This window comes from Armigeres subalbatus, chromosome 1, assembly GCF_024139115.2.
Source record: "Armigeres subalbatus isolate Guangzhou_Male chromosome 1, GZ_Asu_2, whole genome shotgun sequence".
Lineage (NCBI taxonomy): Eukaryota > Metazoa > Arthropoda > Insecta > Diptera > Culicidae > Armigeres > Armigeres subalbatus.
Genome location: NC_085139.1, coordinates 127,858,498 through 127,874,345, shown reverse-complemented (window position 1 = coordinate 127,874,345; position 15,848 = coordinate 127,858,498). Strand labels below are relative to the sequence as shown.

The 15,848-nt window shown below is 36.9% G+C and overlaps 1 protein-coding gene across 1 annotated transcript in view; it reads right to left on the bottom strand.

Moving 5' to 3' along the window:
• Positions 1 to 87: 87 nt before the first annotated feature.
• The window catches only part of LOC134205104 (protein similar), a 406,085-nt gene continuing 390,324 nt past the window's right edge, over positions 88 to 15,848 (bottom strand). The window contains exons 11-12 of the mRNA XM_062680031.1: positions 2,209 to 2,275; positions 88 to 1,767 (exon numbers count right to left, since the gene is read on the bottom strand). Of these exons, the coding sequence (XP_062536015.1) occupies positions 1,253 to 1,767; positions 2,209 to 2,275 (582 nt within the window). The 3' untranslated portion in view covers positions 88 to 1,252. The remainder of the gene's footprint in view (positions 1,768 to 2,208; positions 2,276 to 15,848) is intronic.

Here is a 15,848-nt window from a genome sequence, read left to right as displayed (position 1 = left end):
AACATATTTATTAACTACTATTTTATCATTCACAACATCTAAAAGAATGTTTGTGATATATCACTGTAAAATAAAAACATATAACGATTTGCTTGCATTACATAACTATTGATTATAAATTTCGCTTTATTGTACTATCTCTACGTGGTTGATGTGTATAGTTAAACAAACATTACGTCTAATGTACGGTTACAATGTATACATATATAGGCTTGAAATATCTTCATAAACTTTTACTTTTTTTCATAACCCTCTTGTGTTGTTAAATATCCATGATTTTCCTGATTTTGCTGTTTTTAATAGTTGTAAATGTTAGGTTGAAGATTTTTAAATTAATATTGGAAACAAAAAAAGAAAAGTAAAATCAAACGTAGAAAACTTTTATTGAATCAGAAAGCAAAACCGAAATGAAATGCAAAATTTCGTATTGAATCCATAAAGTGGAAATGTTTAATATATTTTATCATGTTTTTTCTTTCGATTAAAATGTAAGGAAATAAGCAAGAAAGTCCAATGACAATTACAGCGCCCGTAAATGCGACTCTTCTATGTTGTGCTACAGATTGAAAATATTAATATAGAATGGAAGGTATTAGAATTTTATTTTTGTATCCACATTTTTGAGATTTGTTGCTGTGCTATCATCTAACCTCTCTTTCATTCGACTTATTCTCGAACTGTCATTGTACTTTATATCTTTTTAAACTATGATGAATCTGTTACCGACACCCAGAATATAAAAAAAATCTATTGATTAAACTAAAAATTATAAAATTGAACACTCAAAACAAACTCAAATTTGTAAATAGTACCATCAACAACACAAATTAAAAAAAATACAAAAAACTACTCATTAGAAAGATTATAGTTATTAACAATTTACTTCTCTAAGACTAAACTCGACCTTTTGGTTGCTTCATACCTATCACGCTGACGCTTTTTTACTTTCACATTTTTGTTTTGCTGTAAAAATTTATAGAAAAATTTCCTTTGTTTTTTTTGTATGTAGGTACTACCTGAGCGTTATAATTTTTACTGTCTGTGGTTCTACACATGTCTGTTAGATGCTTTAGAGTTGTCTAAAAAGATCGAGAAAAGTACTCGTTTTGTTCAAGTGCCAAAACTAAAATCGCTAATTTTCGAGAATTTCAAACTAAAATGAATATTTTTATCAACTTATAAAAATTGGTTCCATATGAAATGTGAATCATACTAAACCTATCAAGCAATTACCTTAAAACATAGCACATAATCAGATGAGGTTATTTTGTAAAATCTCGTTGACCGGGATAGTCATTTCATAGTCCTCTTGACCCGGTGCAAGCTGGGTATTGTCGCTCTCGTCGTCCTCATCGGTCCGCAAGCCGCTGATGGCCATTGCCGGATCCAGCACCGACAGCAGATTGCTTCCGGTTTCGCAATCGACACCGCTATGCGGATCATCCTGCATCATTCCCAACTGCGCGGTCGGCGTGGTGGCCATCGACTTCGGATAACGATCGCCATAGCCAGCGGCCACGGACAGCCCGTAGTTCTGCGGTATCTTTTTCGGGTCCAAACCTTGCTTTATGGCACGCCAGATCTCCAGGTCCGACGGGGTTAATAAACTGGGCGAAACGGTCATCATGAAGTCCTCACCGCCCTTCGGAGAGATGTCTTCGGTTTGGATGGTCAGCTGACGGGTGGGTGCAGCCGCGGTGGTCGTGGTGCTTCCGAGCATTGGATTTGCCAAAATGGGAGTACGGTCATCGTCCTCGTCGTCGGTTACTGGCCGGAAAAGATAGCAGAAGGGCAAACAATAGATAAGTAACTGATAAATGGAGAATAGAAGATCTTCCGAGTTTGGTAATATGTATAACATGATTGCCCTATTTCCATCGGAAGTATTTAGAAGATACCCACAAGGATGGTTTCTATTATTTAGTTTTTTGAATTCGATCATATACAGCTTTGCCTGAAAGTTCGTTGTATGAATCCCACTAGTTACGGAGTTTAAGTGCCTTTTATAGTAACTTGTACTGAATGATATCAAAATGTCAATCATTCAGCATAAGTTACAACAGCTAGCGCTTTAACTCCGTAGCTAATAGAATGAGTATGTCAAAATACGTATCTGTATAGTACCAATCAAGTGACGAGTACTAACTCGTCCTATGAAACGTGGAGACATTCCACTAAAAAAGGCCTTATAATTTTCCAATTACTTACATTCATTCAGATCATACATCGTCTGGTCCTCTGCGATCAATGTATCCGATGGGTTAGGAATGTTCGTCTATGAAGATACAAAAATAAGTTTATTAGGAACAATGTCATGTTACTGTGACAGTATGCAGTAGTTTAAAAAGTACCCTATTTCTGCACGCGAAGCTTCATCTCGTTAATCGCTATTATTTTTATAATATACTATATATTAAAATATTTATACAATTCAAATAGCTTAGACCTAAGTTATACTTAAAGATGGTTGTTTTTTGGATGGTTTTGGTCCGAATCGTGATTTGTTTCGGATTGTATTCAGATGAACCAAGCAAATGCATTACACGGATAGATTCTTCTTTCTTGCTATTTATTTTTTATTAGAAGCTTTTTTAAGCACTCTTTGAGTCTTTCTCAAAAGGATAATTCTTCATCATAATTGGATCTTTTTTGCCCTTCTTGTACACTAAAATTTAGTACACTCGGCACATCAAAAACGAACTTCTTGCGAGAGGCCGGTGATCAATATTGTTATAAAATTGACACAGCTCATCACACTGAGGTTCACTTTTTCGGCACTGTTCAAATTACGAGCTTTATTATGGATTTGCACCCATTGATTTTTTTTTTGTCTTTATTTAGGAGACTTTCAGCCCGAGGCTGGCTCATCTCCCAAAGACCCATTGAATTGTTTCCTTTCGAAAATTGGCCCGATCGGTCATTACGCTGAGAAACTATGACATGAATATCGATGGGTGGATTAATAAAAAACGTTTGTGCAACAACATATTTAAAATACTTTGTATACGAGAAAGGCAAGAAAGTAGTCGCAAAAAAATATGTTTTTGGAAATCTGTGATGTAAAACTTTGAAAAACCTTCGGAGAAACTTTTAAAGAGAATTCCGATGGAATTTATTGAAATTCATTGTGGGTTAACTCTGGAAATAAATTACCAGAAGGGTTTTCTGGACATATTTTGTTATTTTTTGGATCCTAAGAGGATTCCCAGAAGAATAAAGCGAGGATTTATTATCTGAATAATTCCTTCCTCATAGAACATTTTGATGAATGTCCAAACAATTTTAATCTCTCTATATAAAAATAAGTTCACAGTTCCTTTGGGGCAATGTAACTCGCGAACGAACGGGATTACCGATTTGAAAGTTTTTCTCACTAATCGATTCGTCCTGGGATCAGCTGTGTTTGTACATATTAAGAGTTGATCAATTTGACGGGGCAAATTGAAAAATTGTCTAAATGCAACGGATTTATGAGTTCTGAAGAACTGAAATCGATCTAGAGTACGACACTGCCATCAATTAAATGGTTGACAGATCGAAAATAAAACCCGAGAGAAATCGGGCAGGTTCGCCTAGTATATAATAAATGGAATCAAAAAAGATAAAGGATGATCGTAGAAGTGGTCAATGCTGTATTTTTTTTATTCAATTTAAATTGTTTAAAAAACTGCTTGATGAATCTTTTTCCGAATGAATTGATTTTGGTTTCGACCTCGGTTTCGACTCTCGCCACCATCAATACTACGAAGAATTGGCAAATTCTATAAAGTGGCGAATTTAGCGGGAGCGAAGGTTGTTGTTGCTCTGGTTTCTTCTGATGAATGCCTGTTTTGGACAACAAACCTGAAGGACGACAAACGAACTCTAAATAGGTGAGCATGTTCCAGTTCCCTTCTTCCATTCAATGCTTATCATATCATGATTTAGAACTAATTACGTACGGAATATCAATTGCTTCTACTGAATTGAGAGTCCCATATTCAAACTTAAGGTGATTATACAATCAAGCCAAGTGGTGAATTATAAATTCACCACACGGTTTGTACTCCTATTATCAAAAGTTCAAATCTAGCCTAATAATTTTCGTACAATGCTGAAATTAAAGTCGATTGTTTACCATAAGTAAGCAAACGATCCACGGAAGTTTCATCCCCATGTGCGTTGTGGTTCTCTCAATTCGTGCTCTTGGAAAATCACAAGAAAAACCAAGATGGCCGATTTGTGGCTTTGTTGTATAACCACCTTAAGGTGATTATACAATCAAGCCATGTGGTGAATTTTAAATTCACCACACGGCTTTCTACTTCTATTATCAAAAGCTTATATCTAGCGTAATAATGTTCGTACAATGAAATTAAAGTCGATTGTTTAGCATAAGTAAGCAAACGATCTACGGATGTTTCATCCCCATGGGCGTTGTGGTTCTCTCAATTCGTGCTCCCGAAAAATCACTAGAAAAAGCACGTGGTTTCCAAGATGGCCGATTTGCGGCTTTGTTGTATAACCACCTTAAGTTGGCAATGGTGGGTCCTCTCGACTTTCTATTCCCTGAGTAGTTAGTGCAAATAAAGGCGTCCATGTGATACTTTGCTGTACCTGTTATGGATAGCAGGTAGGGGAGACTGGGTAGACTTGATCCCCTTTTCTGATTTCCGATGTATCACAGCCAAAAATAAATAAACATACGCGATTGCCACACAGAATCTCTAAGAAATATAGTATTTAACTTAACTGATGTATGACAGTCCTTAAATTATTGTTGTTATTGATACACAATCGATTTTTTGGAGTGCTGTCAAAAATCGACTTTTTAAATTTTGAACTTGCTTTGATAAAATTAGAAAGATGCCTTCAGATTTTTAAAATATTTTTTCTTCAAAATACGCAGAATTGCTGTGCGTATACATGAACGATTTTTGTTATTGAATTCGACAGCACATGCAATTTTAAAATTTGGGGAGACTTGATCCCCTTTTTATGATATCTACGCAATCAATATTTTTTCCTGCCAAAACTTCATCAAATCTGTCAAATCTACAAAAAATAAGAAGCCTGAATACAGATTTATATTTTTTTGAATTTTTTCGCCAGTTTTTTGTATGGGTGACTAATGGGGGATCAAGTGTCCCCATATTGAGGCAATAACTTCAAATCCAAACATCCTAAAACTTTGATGGAATGTTGACATTTTCATCAGTACAGATCATTAAGCATATTTATGGCTTTGTGCTGTGAAAAAACGAAAGTATTTGGTCATTGTTATGAAAAGTTGTTCAAATTTTGCGTGGCCAATAAAAAAATCTTTGGGAAGGTCAAAACATACAAACCACCCTGCAGAATGAATAAGGTTGTCAATCCAAAAAATAACTCACCACATAAAGGTCATTTCCCAGCAAACACAAGATCGTATATCATAGCGAATAAGTGTACAAAGTGGAGGCCATATACGCACATTTTGCATGCAGTCAAATGGAGGAATGCGCCTATATCAAACGAAGCACGCTTCAAACGGGCGGAGAACAGACAAAACTAGATTTTGGGAGTAAGAAGCGTCAGCATTCAACATGTCGAGATCGTAAAGCGTGTGGGCCACGTGACACAGCCTGACATGTTCAAGGACACGAACGTGAATTTTCTCATTTACAAATGTCAGTTGATCTAGTGATGATGATGATGATCATGACAGAATGCGCGCAGTAGCATCAGATTTCCAGGAAATTATGGAGGAGATTGGCCGGCTGGAAACAATAAAGCCCCTTGAGATGAGAAGGAAGAGGATGAAAGGTGTTGTGTGTACCATCCAACTGGATGTAGCAATTTCTGCGTGATCACAAGCCGAATACTGAATGCCGACTACAAGGCACTCCCCAGAATTTTATTCAGTCGATAATTCTCATTTCTTTCCAAACTTCTTCTTCCTCTTATTGGCATAACATCCTCCACTGGAACATTGCCGCCTCACTACTTAGTCAGCACTTTCACAGTTATTAACCGCGAGGTTTCTAAGTCAAGTTACCATTTTTGCATTCGTATATCATGAGGCTAACACGATGATACTTTCATGCCCAGGGAAATCGAGACAATTTCCAACCAAGAAAATTGCCTAGACCGGTACCGGGAATCGAACCCAGCCACCCTCAGCATGGTCTTGCTTTATAGCCGCGCATTTTATCAAGGAGGGCTACGTAATTAAAATAATAAATTCTTCCCAAGCGCAACACCTCAAACGAAGATAAGAGAATAACATCATTAACTTTTTTTCTAATTCCTAGGGAGTGGAAGGGTACTTAAAATATTCTAGAAAAATACTTCCGAGCCCCTCAATATTCACTCCAATGATTTTATTTAGTCAATTAAATCTGTGTATACGAAAATAGTGTAACTAATTCCAGAACACGAAAAGTTACAAAATTTGGAAAACTGGAATAAAACGGAATGGTACAAGCAAAAACTGGCAAAACTATTTTTCCGTGGTTTTGTTCTATTATTGACAAAACCGTGATTATAATAAGTCTTTTTTTTTTGTTACCCCTCAGGCACGTTTTGTCGTATCTTCATTTGGGGGCTCTTTATCGTTAGTTCACAATCAGACAAACAACCGCTTGATAAATTTGATTTCAGATATCTGAGATTTGCAATCATGCGTAGCTTAGCGTTAAAATTATTGCTAAAATCCTCAGAACAGGGATCGAACTATTTGCTAATAACTTATAACAAAGGCTGCATTTTAAAATCTGTTGTATGGTGCACACATTTTTTTCCAACGAGATCTAGTTATTTTGTTTATTTTCCAGAGAGTTAAGAGTTTTCATGGGTTTATCACGTATTTCCATGAATACTGAAAACATCTACAAACGTATCCATTGTGCAGGGCTCTTTCTCTTTATTGATTCCTGGTTCTTTTGCGTAGCTAGATAAAAGCCTTCAAAAGAAAATTTCAGAACATCCGGATTTTCAGTCTTCTAAAATAAACGTTATTTAACCTTTTCACCTGCTGAAACCTTTTGAAATTACGATCATCCATCACGTGAGACGACTCATTGACATTACATAGTCCATGAAATCCGCCTACTTAGAAATAATTCGGATGTCTATTAAGAGCAATACGATAAAGCACTGTACCATCGTTACTGAAAATCGATACTTCTCTCGGTCCCACGTGACGTCAGATGTCTTGAAGAAGATCACTGCCCTACTTCCAGCCGCAGCATCGAGTAAATATTTGCACCCACACGCCACGTCATACATTTGCCATCATCGGTGGATTTGGCGCGCGCAACGGCCGGTCAGTCAGTGACGGGATGTGAAGGAAGGACGGGGGCGTCTTGCCCACGGCATTTTCCCATTTCCTCCCCGATGGATTGGGAAGCAAAATCGAAAACTGGAGTGCGAAAATGAAACGGATTGAAATGCATCGGATGGGTATAGCAAGCCGTCGCATTTTATAAGAATATTGCATAATTCATATTTGCTAATGGACCGGAACAAATTGGTTAAATGTTTTAATAAAATTGTCGACGAAAAACATGTATCCTCAGTCTGAGAAACTGTCTAACATGGAAAATATGCTTTTCTTGAATTAGCGCTAGGCACTACTGACAATTTTGAAGATGCATATCAGACCAGCAATTTTTTTTAAATTAAAATGGTTTCCATTAAATAACAATGAGTTGTCATACAAATATTTGCATCATAACATAATATCTTATATGCCAAATTATCGATAAATACTTCAAAAATAGATAATTTAAGATTTAATCACCTTTGAAAAAAGACTGCTATGGGGCGCATATTGACCGCATTCCCCATATTTACCACTCTACTTATGTATTTCTCTTGCTTTCAAGATCTGGGCTATTGTGGTGTAAACTAACGGAGAAGATGTTTTGCGTTTCATAATTTAACGATCATATTTCATAATATTACAATATTATTTAACACCATTTTGAATATTATAAACATTTTCTAAACCTATTTCTCAGATAGAACTCATTATATTTTTTGATCACCGCATAGGTTTATTTTTACAAATTAGTTAACACTGAAGAAAGGAAGGGCAGACTAAACGTTTCAATCCATAAAAAACGTCCGTGTAACAATGAGATGAGGTGAAAACTACTACTCAGAACTCGATTTATAGCATGCAACATGTGTGATAGATTTTATTCGGAAAGGTATTGGAGGTAACCACTTCCTTCGGTGGGGTCCCACGAAATTAGTACGCTGACGTTGTCATATAAATCGAGTTTCAGCGTAATAGTTTCCACTCCGGGTGACAATACCCGGAACATAGGCAATTAACTTTGAATGAACTGGGTGAAAATGCCAAATCTTACAAATTCAGTTCGAGTTTTAGAACATTGTATAAAATGTCACGATGACTGAAAAATAACCGCAGGGATATTGCCGCCTCGCAGTCCATTTAGCTTTTCCTCAGTTATTAAATGCGAGGTTCTAAGCCAAGTTACAATGTTTGCATTTGTACATAAAACATGAGGCTGAATCATTATCAGACGATAATGATTGCAATTTTCATGTGACAACTTTTCACGTGAAAACAGTAGGCGAGTTGTCGCCGGCGACAACTTCTCAAATTATGTACTCAAATGATAATAAACACATATCAAACATTAAACTTACTATAGTCAGCTAATTGTCAGATCCCGTTATATCTTCTTTGGCGTTATGGTTTCATGGTAGTGAGGAAAAGTGTTCCAAATGTAACGAGTGCTTCAAATCAAGATACGATTCTCACGTTTCTTAATCACTGGTGAGTTTTATCCTTGATAATTTAAAAGTGAGATCATGGTGAGTTTTGAAAATTTGATTTTCCCAACCCTTTTGAGCCCAGGAAGTCTAGAAAATTGCTCTGACCGGACGGAATCGAAACCAGCCACCCTCAGCATGGTCGTGCTTTAGCGGGATCTTGCCGCGGCTAAAGGATTAAACTTCCATTTCCATTTCTTCAAATCGAAATCATTGGATGGCGACTGTATCTAGCATGAAGCTGATTTCAAGCTATATTAGTGCGAAAAACGACGAGGTAAAATATCTTTGTTAGGTCAACTAGGCCTTGTACACAGCAGCCAAACATAAACTTTTTCTCAGAAATCCACCTAATATTCAATGTTTCAGAAAATGTGAAATTGTTTTCAAGAACAATTCTTTGGTATTTGGCTCGAATTTTCTTGAGCATGGCTGCATTATGACCACAATTCGTAGTTACTACTCCGTGATTGACTGAACTTGCGAAGTACAGAGACACAATAAATGGAGCAAGATTAGCTACCCATTCTCAATGTACATTGTACACGTTCGGAGCTCAAATATTTAAGTCAATAACGGCAGCCGACCGTTATGGTTATATAAGAAGGAAGGATTTCTTCCGACTCTCGTTCTACTAGAGACCGGATATACCTCTGCATCTCACGATTGTCTTGGGATAGGATATTTTAGATTACAAAGGATAATTTTCTGGATTCCTTCCGTAAGCGATGCGATCTATGGGATAGAAATCAACTAACATTTTAGTTCTATGCGCTCTTAAGACCATTATTTACTCTACAAGAGTGCCTTAAAACCATTATTAAACCAAAATGTTGCTGGGGATAACACTAATACGCTGTCTTGCGACGAGTAAAAAGTAAGAACATGCACGCCCGGTGGCATATGAAAACTGAGGAGAATCGCGTTTTGAACGACCGAACGGAATCGCAGCACTCTGTACTCACTTTGCTCGATGGCTAAATAATGAAGCTGCTTGTTTCGACCCTTTGAACAGCTTTACTTCCCGACAACTAAACCCGCACTGAACTTACTTGCTCTAGTGTCTGCAAACTCTCGTTGATTTTTTCCAGAATTACAAGTAAAATTTGTTTAGAATTTCAGCAACCTTTTAAATTCATATATTTCAAGATTTTTTTTCGAGAATTTCTCCAGTAAGTCTATTTAGAAATCCACACATGACATCGAAAAATTGTTCAAGATGTTATCCAAACAATCCTCCAGGGATTCAAACCATTTTTTTTCGAAAATTTTCACCGTAAATCCTTCAGGAATTGTTTCATGAAATCTTTCAAGATATTCTTCGGATTTTTCAAAAAAAAAATCATCATGAATTCTCCCTAAATAAATATCCCGACATGCATGGATTTTTAGAAATATCTTGAAAATTTCTGAAAGTTTAAAATAAATTTTCCGAGAAAAGTTCGAAGAAATTTCCAGGAGAATTTAATGAGGGATTTCTGAAAGAATTTCTAAAGTATGTTCCGCGGAAATTCCAGGATGATTAATTTTTGGGAGAACTCCTGAAGGACCCCATGGAAGAAAATTAGGAGAACTTCAGGGAAAATTCTTCAGGATAATCTTGAGGAATTCCTGAAGAAATTTAGCGGAAAAACATTTTGGGGATAGTACCTGGAGATTTTTTAAGGGGAATTTCGGCAGTAATTTTTGGAGATGGGTAGTAATATTCCTTATAAGGGTTAACGACTGAAGTTGTACTTTTAAGATTGTCCTTCGGCGATAAGTATCAAATACGTTTATTTTTGCTCCAACATTTCGATTAGTCGAAATTATAAGCAAAAAACACAACTTATTAAGACTGCAATGGCCAAATAAATTAAATCGTGAAAGAACTCTTTTAGGAATTTGCAGAAAAAAATCTGAAGGAATTTAAAAAAAAATTCTAAGTGGAATTCCTGGCTGAGCTTCTGGAGGAACTTTCGGAAGAATTCGTGGGGGAATTGTTGGAGAAACTTCAGGAGGAAATCCTTCCGGAAGGAGCCTTGGAGGAACTTACGGAAGAACTCCCGGAAGCTTCCACAGAACTTTCTATCCATAAAATTATCCCACGCCGACCCACGCAACTGCGTCGCCACCGCCGATCATCAAAATAAAGTATCACGCCGCCGCCGATAAAATATCAATTGGCGCACAGGTCTAGTATCAAACAGCTTTCTTATTCCTCTATAAATCCCCTTAGTTTTTTGTATTTGGCTCGACATGAAATTGCTATCTAATGTTTGTAGCTTGAAATGGCTATGAAAAAACTTCAACACGTGTTCTGAGTATCTTACATGTACAGTGTAGGGTCTTATATCCCTCGGGGCTCCTCGTGTTTATTGTTCATCTGATTTTATTGAGGCGTTTCTAGTAGATAGCGGTATCTAATCAGCCAAGGATTGTCTTTATATACCACTTCAACTAATTACAAATTAGTAAATTGTATCACTCTCAAAACTAATACCAATACTACCCTGATTAAAATTTGAGCTTGCAACGACTTATAATTTGAATAAACTCAAAACCTCTACATTATTTAGGGCCAATTTCTTCCTCCGCCCTCTTGCGAGTCTCACCATACATTTAAACCTGGTTTGGTAGCCTAAGCGAGGTGAAGAATTGGCCCTTACGATGCCACGTAGCGTTTTTCAACGCCACATGCGCGGCTCAGCGTTAAAATAACGCTGGTGTGCATCGGCGTGGTGACGCTCGTTACCGCTTTTCCGGTACAAACCTGCGTCTTTTGACGCCACGTGCCTCTGCGTTGAAATGACGCTGTGTCGAGAACGCCAGAAAAAATGGACTAGACGAAATAACAGAGAAATCAACTAGAACAAATCATCATAGTGTGCGTTGTTAGGTTCAATAGAACAAATCAACTGTCATGCAATGGAATAATTTGAATTGCACCTAAATAAGCATGGAAAGATGGAATATTCAAGGACAAGCCTCCTGGAATTCAAAACTCGCGTTCTCAACGCACTCATCAATACGTAAGCAACAGCTATTTTTATTATTTTCGCATGCTGCGACGCAAAGCTGGAAGTAAAATGAATGGCCTTCGAAAGAACTAAAGAATAGAGAACTCTGAAAGTTTCTAAAGGATTTCTAAAGACATTTTCGACGATTTTCCTAAATGAATTTATAAGGATTTTCCAAAGGAATTCCCAAGTGATTTTCGAATTTTCGAAAGAATTTGAACCAAATATCGGAGCGAAATCTTCAAGAAATATTTGAATTAGCCTAAATGAATTTGAGAAAGGAATGCAGGCCTTGAGGTGTTTTTCTTAAAAAATTTGTTATGGAATTTCCGAATGAATTCACGGAGGTAGTTCTGAAGGATGTTCTCAGAGCAATTCCTAAAAAGGGGTTTTTATATTCATTTCCGAATTAATTTCCGGGGGATTTTCCAAAGGAATCCTTGGAGGAGTTCCTAAAGGAATTCATGGAGCAATGTCCAGAGGAATTCTTGAAGCAGTGTCCTAAGGAATTGTTGGAGGAATTTAAGAATATCGGAACTTTCTTCATGAGTTCCTTTGGAAATTCCTTTAGAAATTCAAATTCGTTCGAAGCTTTTAAAATTTCGATAAGAATTTTGAAAAGAATTGAATATCAAGAAATACATGGAGGATATACAACGTGAATGTAATAACAGTAAGGCACATGTGAAGATTGGACAAATCAAGCATCCGAAAGATATTCAATTTGCAAAAAGAGCTAACCCGGTGGAGGTTGGTACTCGATTCTGATGTTTCCCAAACGTACCTTTAAGTGGTCTTGTTGTGTAGGTTATCACGCCTATCTAGAGAGTAGGAGTTGAGGTTTGGTCCCTCGAAGACACGTGGATTCTTTTTCGCAAATTTCATATCAATTTGTCCATTTCGACACATGTGCTGTGCATATGCACCGCATATTTCGTAAGTCTTGTCAAGTAAGAGACACTGTAGAGGACCTTACTGTTGAGGTCGAAATACGTATATGTCAAGGTACAATTAAGTGGTGGAATTAAATGGGATTGTACAAACTCGTCTTATGACAAGTGACGTGGAGGAAGTTCCTAAATATTTTCTTTATTATTTTCGGATGATTTTCCGAAGGAATTCCTGAAGCAGTTTTTGAAGGAATGCTTGAAGAAATTTCTGTATTTTTAAAGAAATTTTTAGAATTCCTTCTTTGAAGAAATTTTTGGATTCATTCCCGAATTAATTTCCGGAGGTTTTTCCCAAAGAATTCCTGGATGAGTTTCTGAAAGAATTCTTGAAGAAATTTAAGAATGCCGATAGTTTCTTGGGTTCTGGAAATTCTTTCCATTCATTACAATTCGTTTGGAAGTTCTAAAAATTACTGGATAAATTTGCGAAGAAATTGACAAATTTCTGAAACAATTCATGGAATTGAATATTTCTGGAGTGTATAAAGGAATTTCTGAAAGATGTTTTAAAGGAATTATCGAAGGAATTCCTAAGACTAAAAAGGAATTTCCAAAGGAATTTCCGAAAAAAAATCGTGGAGGGAGTTTCGAAAATTTGTCTTTATTAATTTTGGATGATTTTCCGAAGAAATTCCTGAAGCAGTTTTTGAAGAAGCCTGAAGAAATGTTTGTATTTTATAGAAATTATTTGAATTCCTACTTTGAAGGAATTTTTGGATTACATGGATTTGTTTTTGATTTACATTTCTCAATTTCCTCATCCTAAATGTTAAACGTATTAATTATCCTTGCGATTTCAAAATTGAAGTCACAAATCAAAAATACGAGCGAAAAAATCGTGTAAAACCAAAATCTGTGTAATTTCTGAATTCATTTCCAGAGGATTTTCCGAACAATCCTGATGAGTTTCTGAAGAAATTTGAGAATGTCAAATTAAACTTCGTTCGAAGTTCCTAAAAATCGGAGATAATTACTGGAGAAATTTGCGAAGAAATGTATGAATATAGAAGAATTCTAGATACCTAAGGAATTCCAATAAATTCTAACAATTTCAATCAATTACAATTTAAATGCTTAAAATCTTTATCATGAGTCCCGTAGCGCAGTTGAATACGTTTGCCTTATTGCGACGGTCATGGGTTCGATTTCAGCCCTTCACCAAACCCTTGGTTAGTCGCCGGAGTCGGCCAAAACGTGACTAAAACCCTCAACAAATGTTCTCTATATTAAGCTTCCTTTCAAAATTCCGAACATTTCACAACCTCATTAAGTTATCTTAGTAGTAATGTGATAATACGTTCAACCACTAAGACAATTGCGGATCAACAACACTCATCCATATTTATTTCTCTTTCAAGCACGTGTGCTTTCTGTTGTAACCCACAGAATCAAGTGTGTTTGTTTACCAGCCGACGATTGATACCGACACAAATTAATAGCGTATGCTATTGCGTCTAAATAGTAGCGCTCGGCTTTGTACCACACTATTTTAAATATACTATCCATCCCAAATAAAAAATGCCAGATTCAAGAATTCGATGAGAATCTTTAGTGATTCAGTAAAATGTTCCAGGATTGAGGAACCTCCAGAAATTTCGACGGGAATCCTTCTAGCATACCGAAGGAACCTTCGAGTTCTGAGAGCAATCCACCAGGAATCCAGGAATGTTCCAGGAGTACAGAAGGAAATGTTCCAGGATTCAAAGGAATCTTCAGGATCCTCCATCGTCCAGAAATTCTGAAGGGAATGTTCCAGAAAATCCGACATAAATGTATCAGGGATTCCAATGACAATCTCCTAGAGATCCCGAATGGAACCCTCCAGGAATTCGACGGAATGTTTAGTAGTTCAACAGGAATGTTCCAGAGTTTCCGTCGGAAATCCTCCATGAATTCAAACGTGAATGTTTCAGGGATTTTGTAGGCAATGTTCCAGGGATCTAGAAGCAAACCGTAGAAGGATTCCAAACCAATCCGTCGAGGGATCCCGAAGCAAATCAACGGGAGGACTTTGAATTAATCCTATAGCGATTTCAGAGGAATCCTCTAGGATTAATCCTCTGAATTAACTCCCTCCTCCCTGAATTAATCCTCCGGATTCCGAAAATAATCCTCCAGCGATTCCGAAGAGAATCCTCCTGGAATGTTGAATCAAAACGTCGAAGTATCCGGAGCGAATCGTCGAATGATTCCGAAGCAATTCGTCGTGGGATTCTGAAGCAAATCGTCAGAGAGATTTTGAAGCAAATGTCGATGTTTTCTGAAACAAATCGTCAAAGAACTCTGAAGCAAATCTCCGAACTGTTCCGAAAAAAATCTTCGATCGATTCCGGAGGAATTCCGAAGCAAATCAACGAGTTTCTGAAGCAAATCCGTCATAAATTATGGCGTCCCCACGGACTCCCAAGGGTATCCCACAACGAAACACGAAAGATCCAGTGTGAATACTTCGGATTCCAGTTGGAAGTCTTCGATGGCTCATAGGAATTATTCAGAGATTCCAATGAGAATTCTTCTCGGATTCTGTTAGAAGCCCTCTCAGTTTTAATGAGAATCCTTCTCAGGCTGGTGGGAATTGCTGCTGGAAACTGTCACTCCAGTCCGTGATGGATGACCACATGTTTTGACTGCTGGCGAAGTACACAGATTGCTTTGATTGATATTTTGGGGCTCTCCGCTGTTGATTCATATCAAGCTACTTGATGCTTTCAAATCAATTAGATATTTCTTCTGATTCACCAAGTGCAATTTTTCGGCACACAGAGTCTTTCTCAGAAATGAAGGGGTAAAAAACTATTATGCTAAAATGTCCATTTGCGAATATTATTAAATAAGTTATGTATTAATAATTCAATAAATACCTACTGGTTTAAACTTCAAAGCCTTAAAATAAACTTTACGAGCTTTTTAAGTTTCGACAGGCTAACAACATCAGAAAGATAAATCACAACGCAACATATCTTCATTGTTAATCTGGTTGCTTTCTTAGATTTAGATGAAAGTGTTTTGCGCAGCAACAAGATACCGCTTACGGTGATTGAACTCACTTTTCATTGGCTCGTTACTAATCATTCTATCACGCTTGTACTTTCTAACGCCACTCCGTATAACTAGAGCAATACGTAACTTCTAG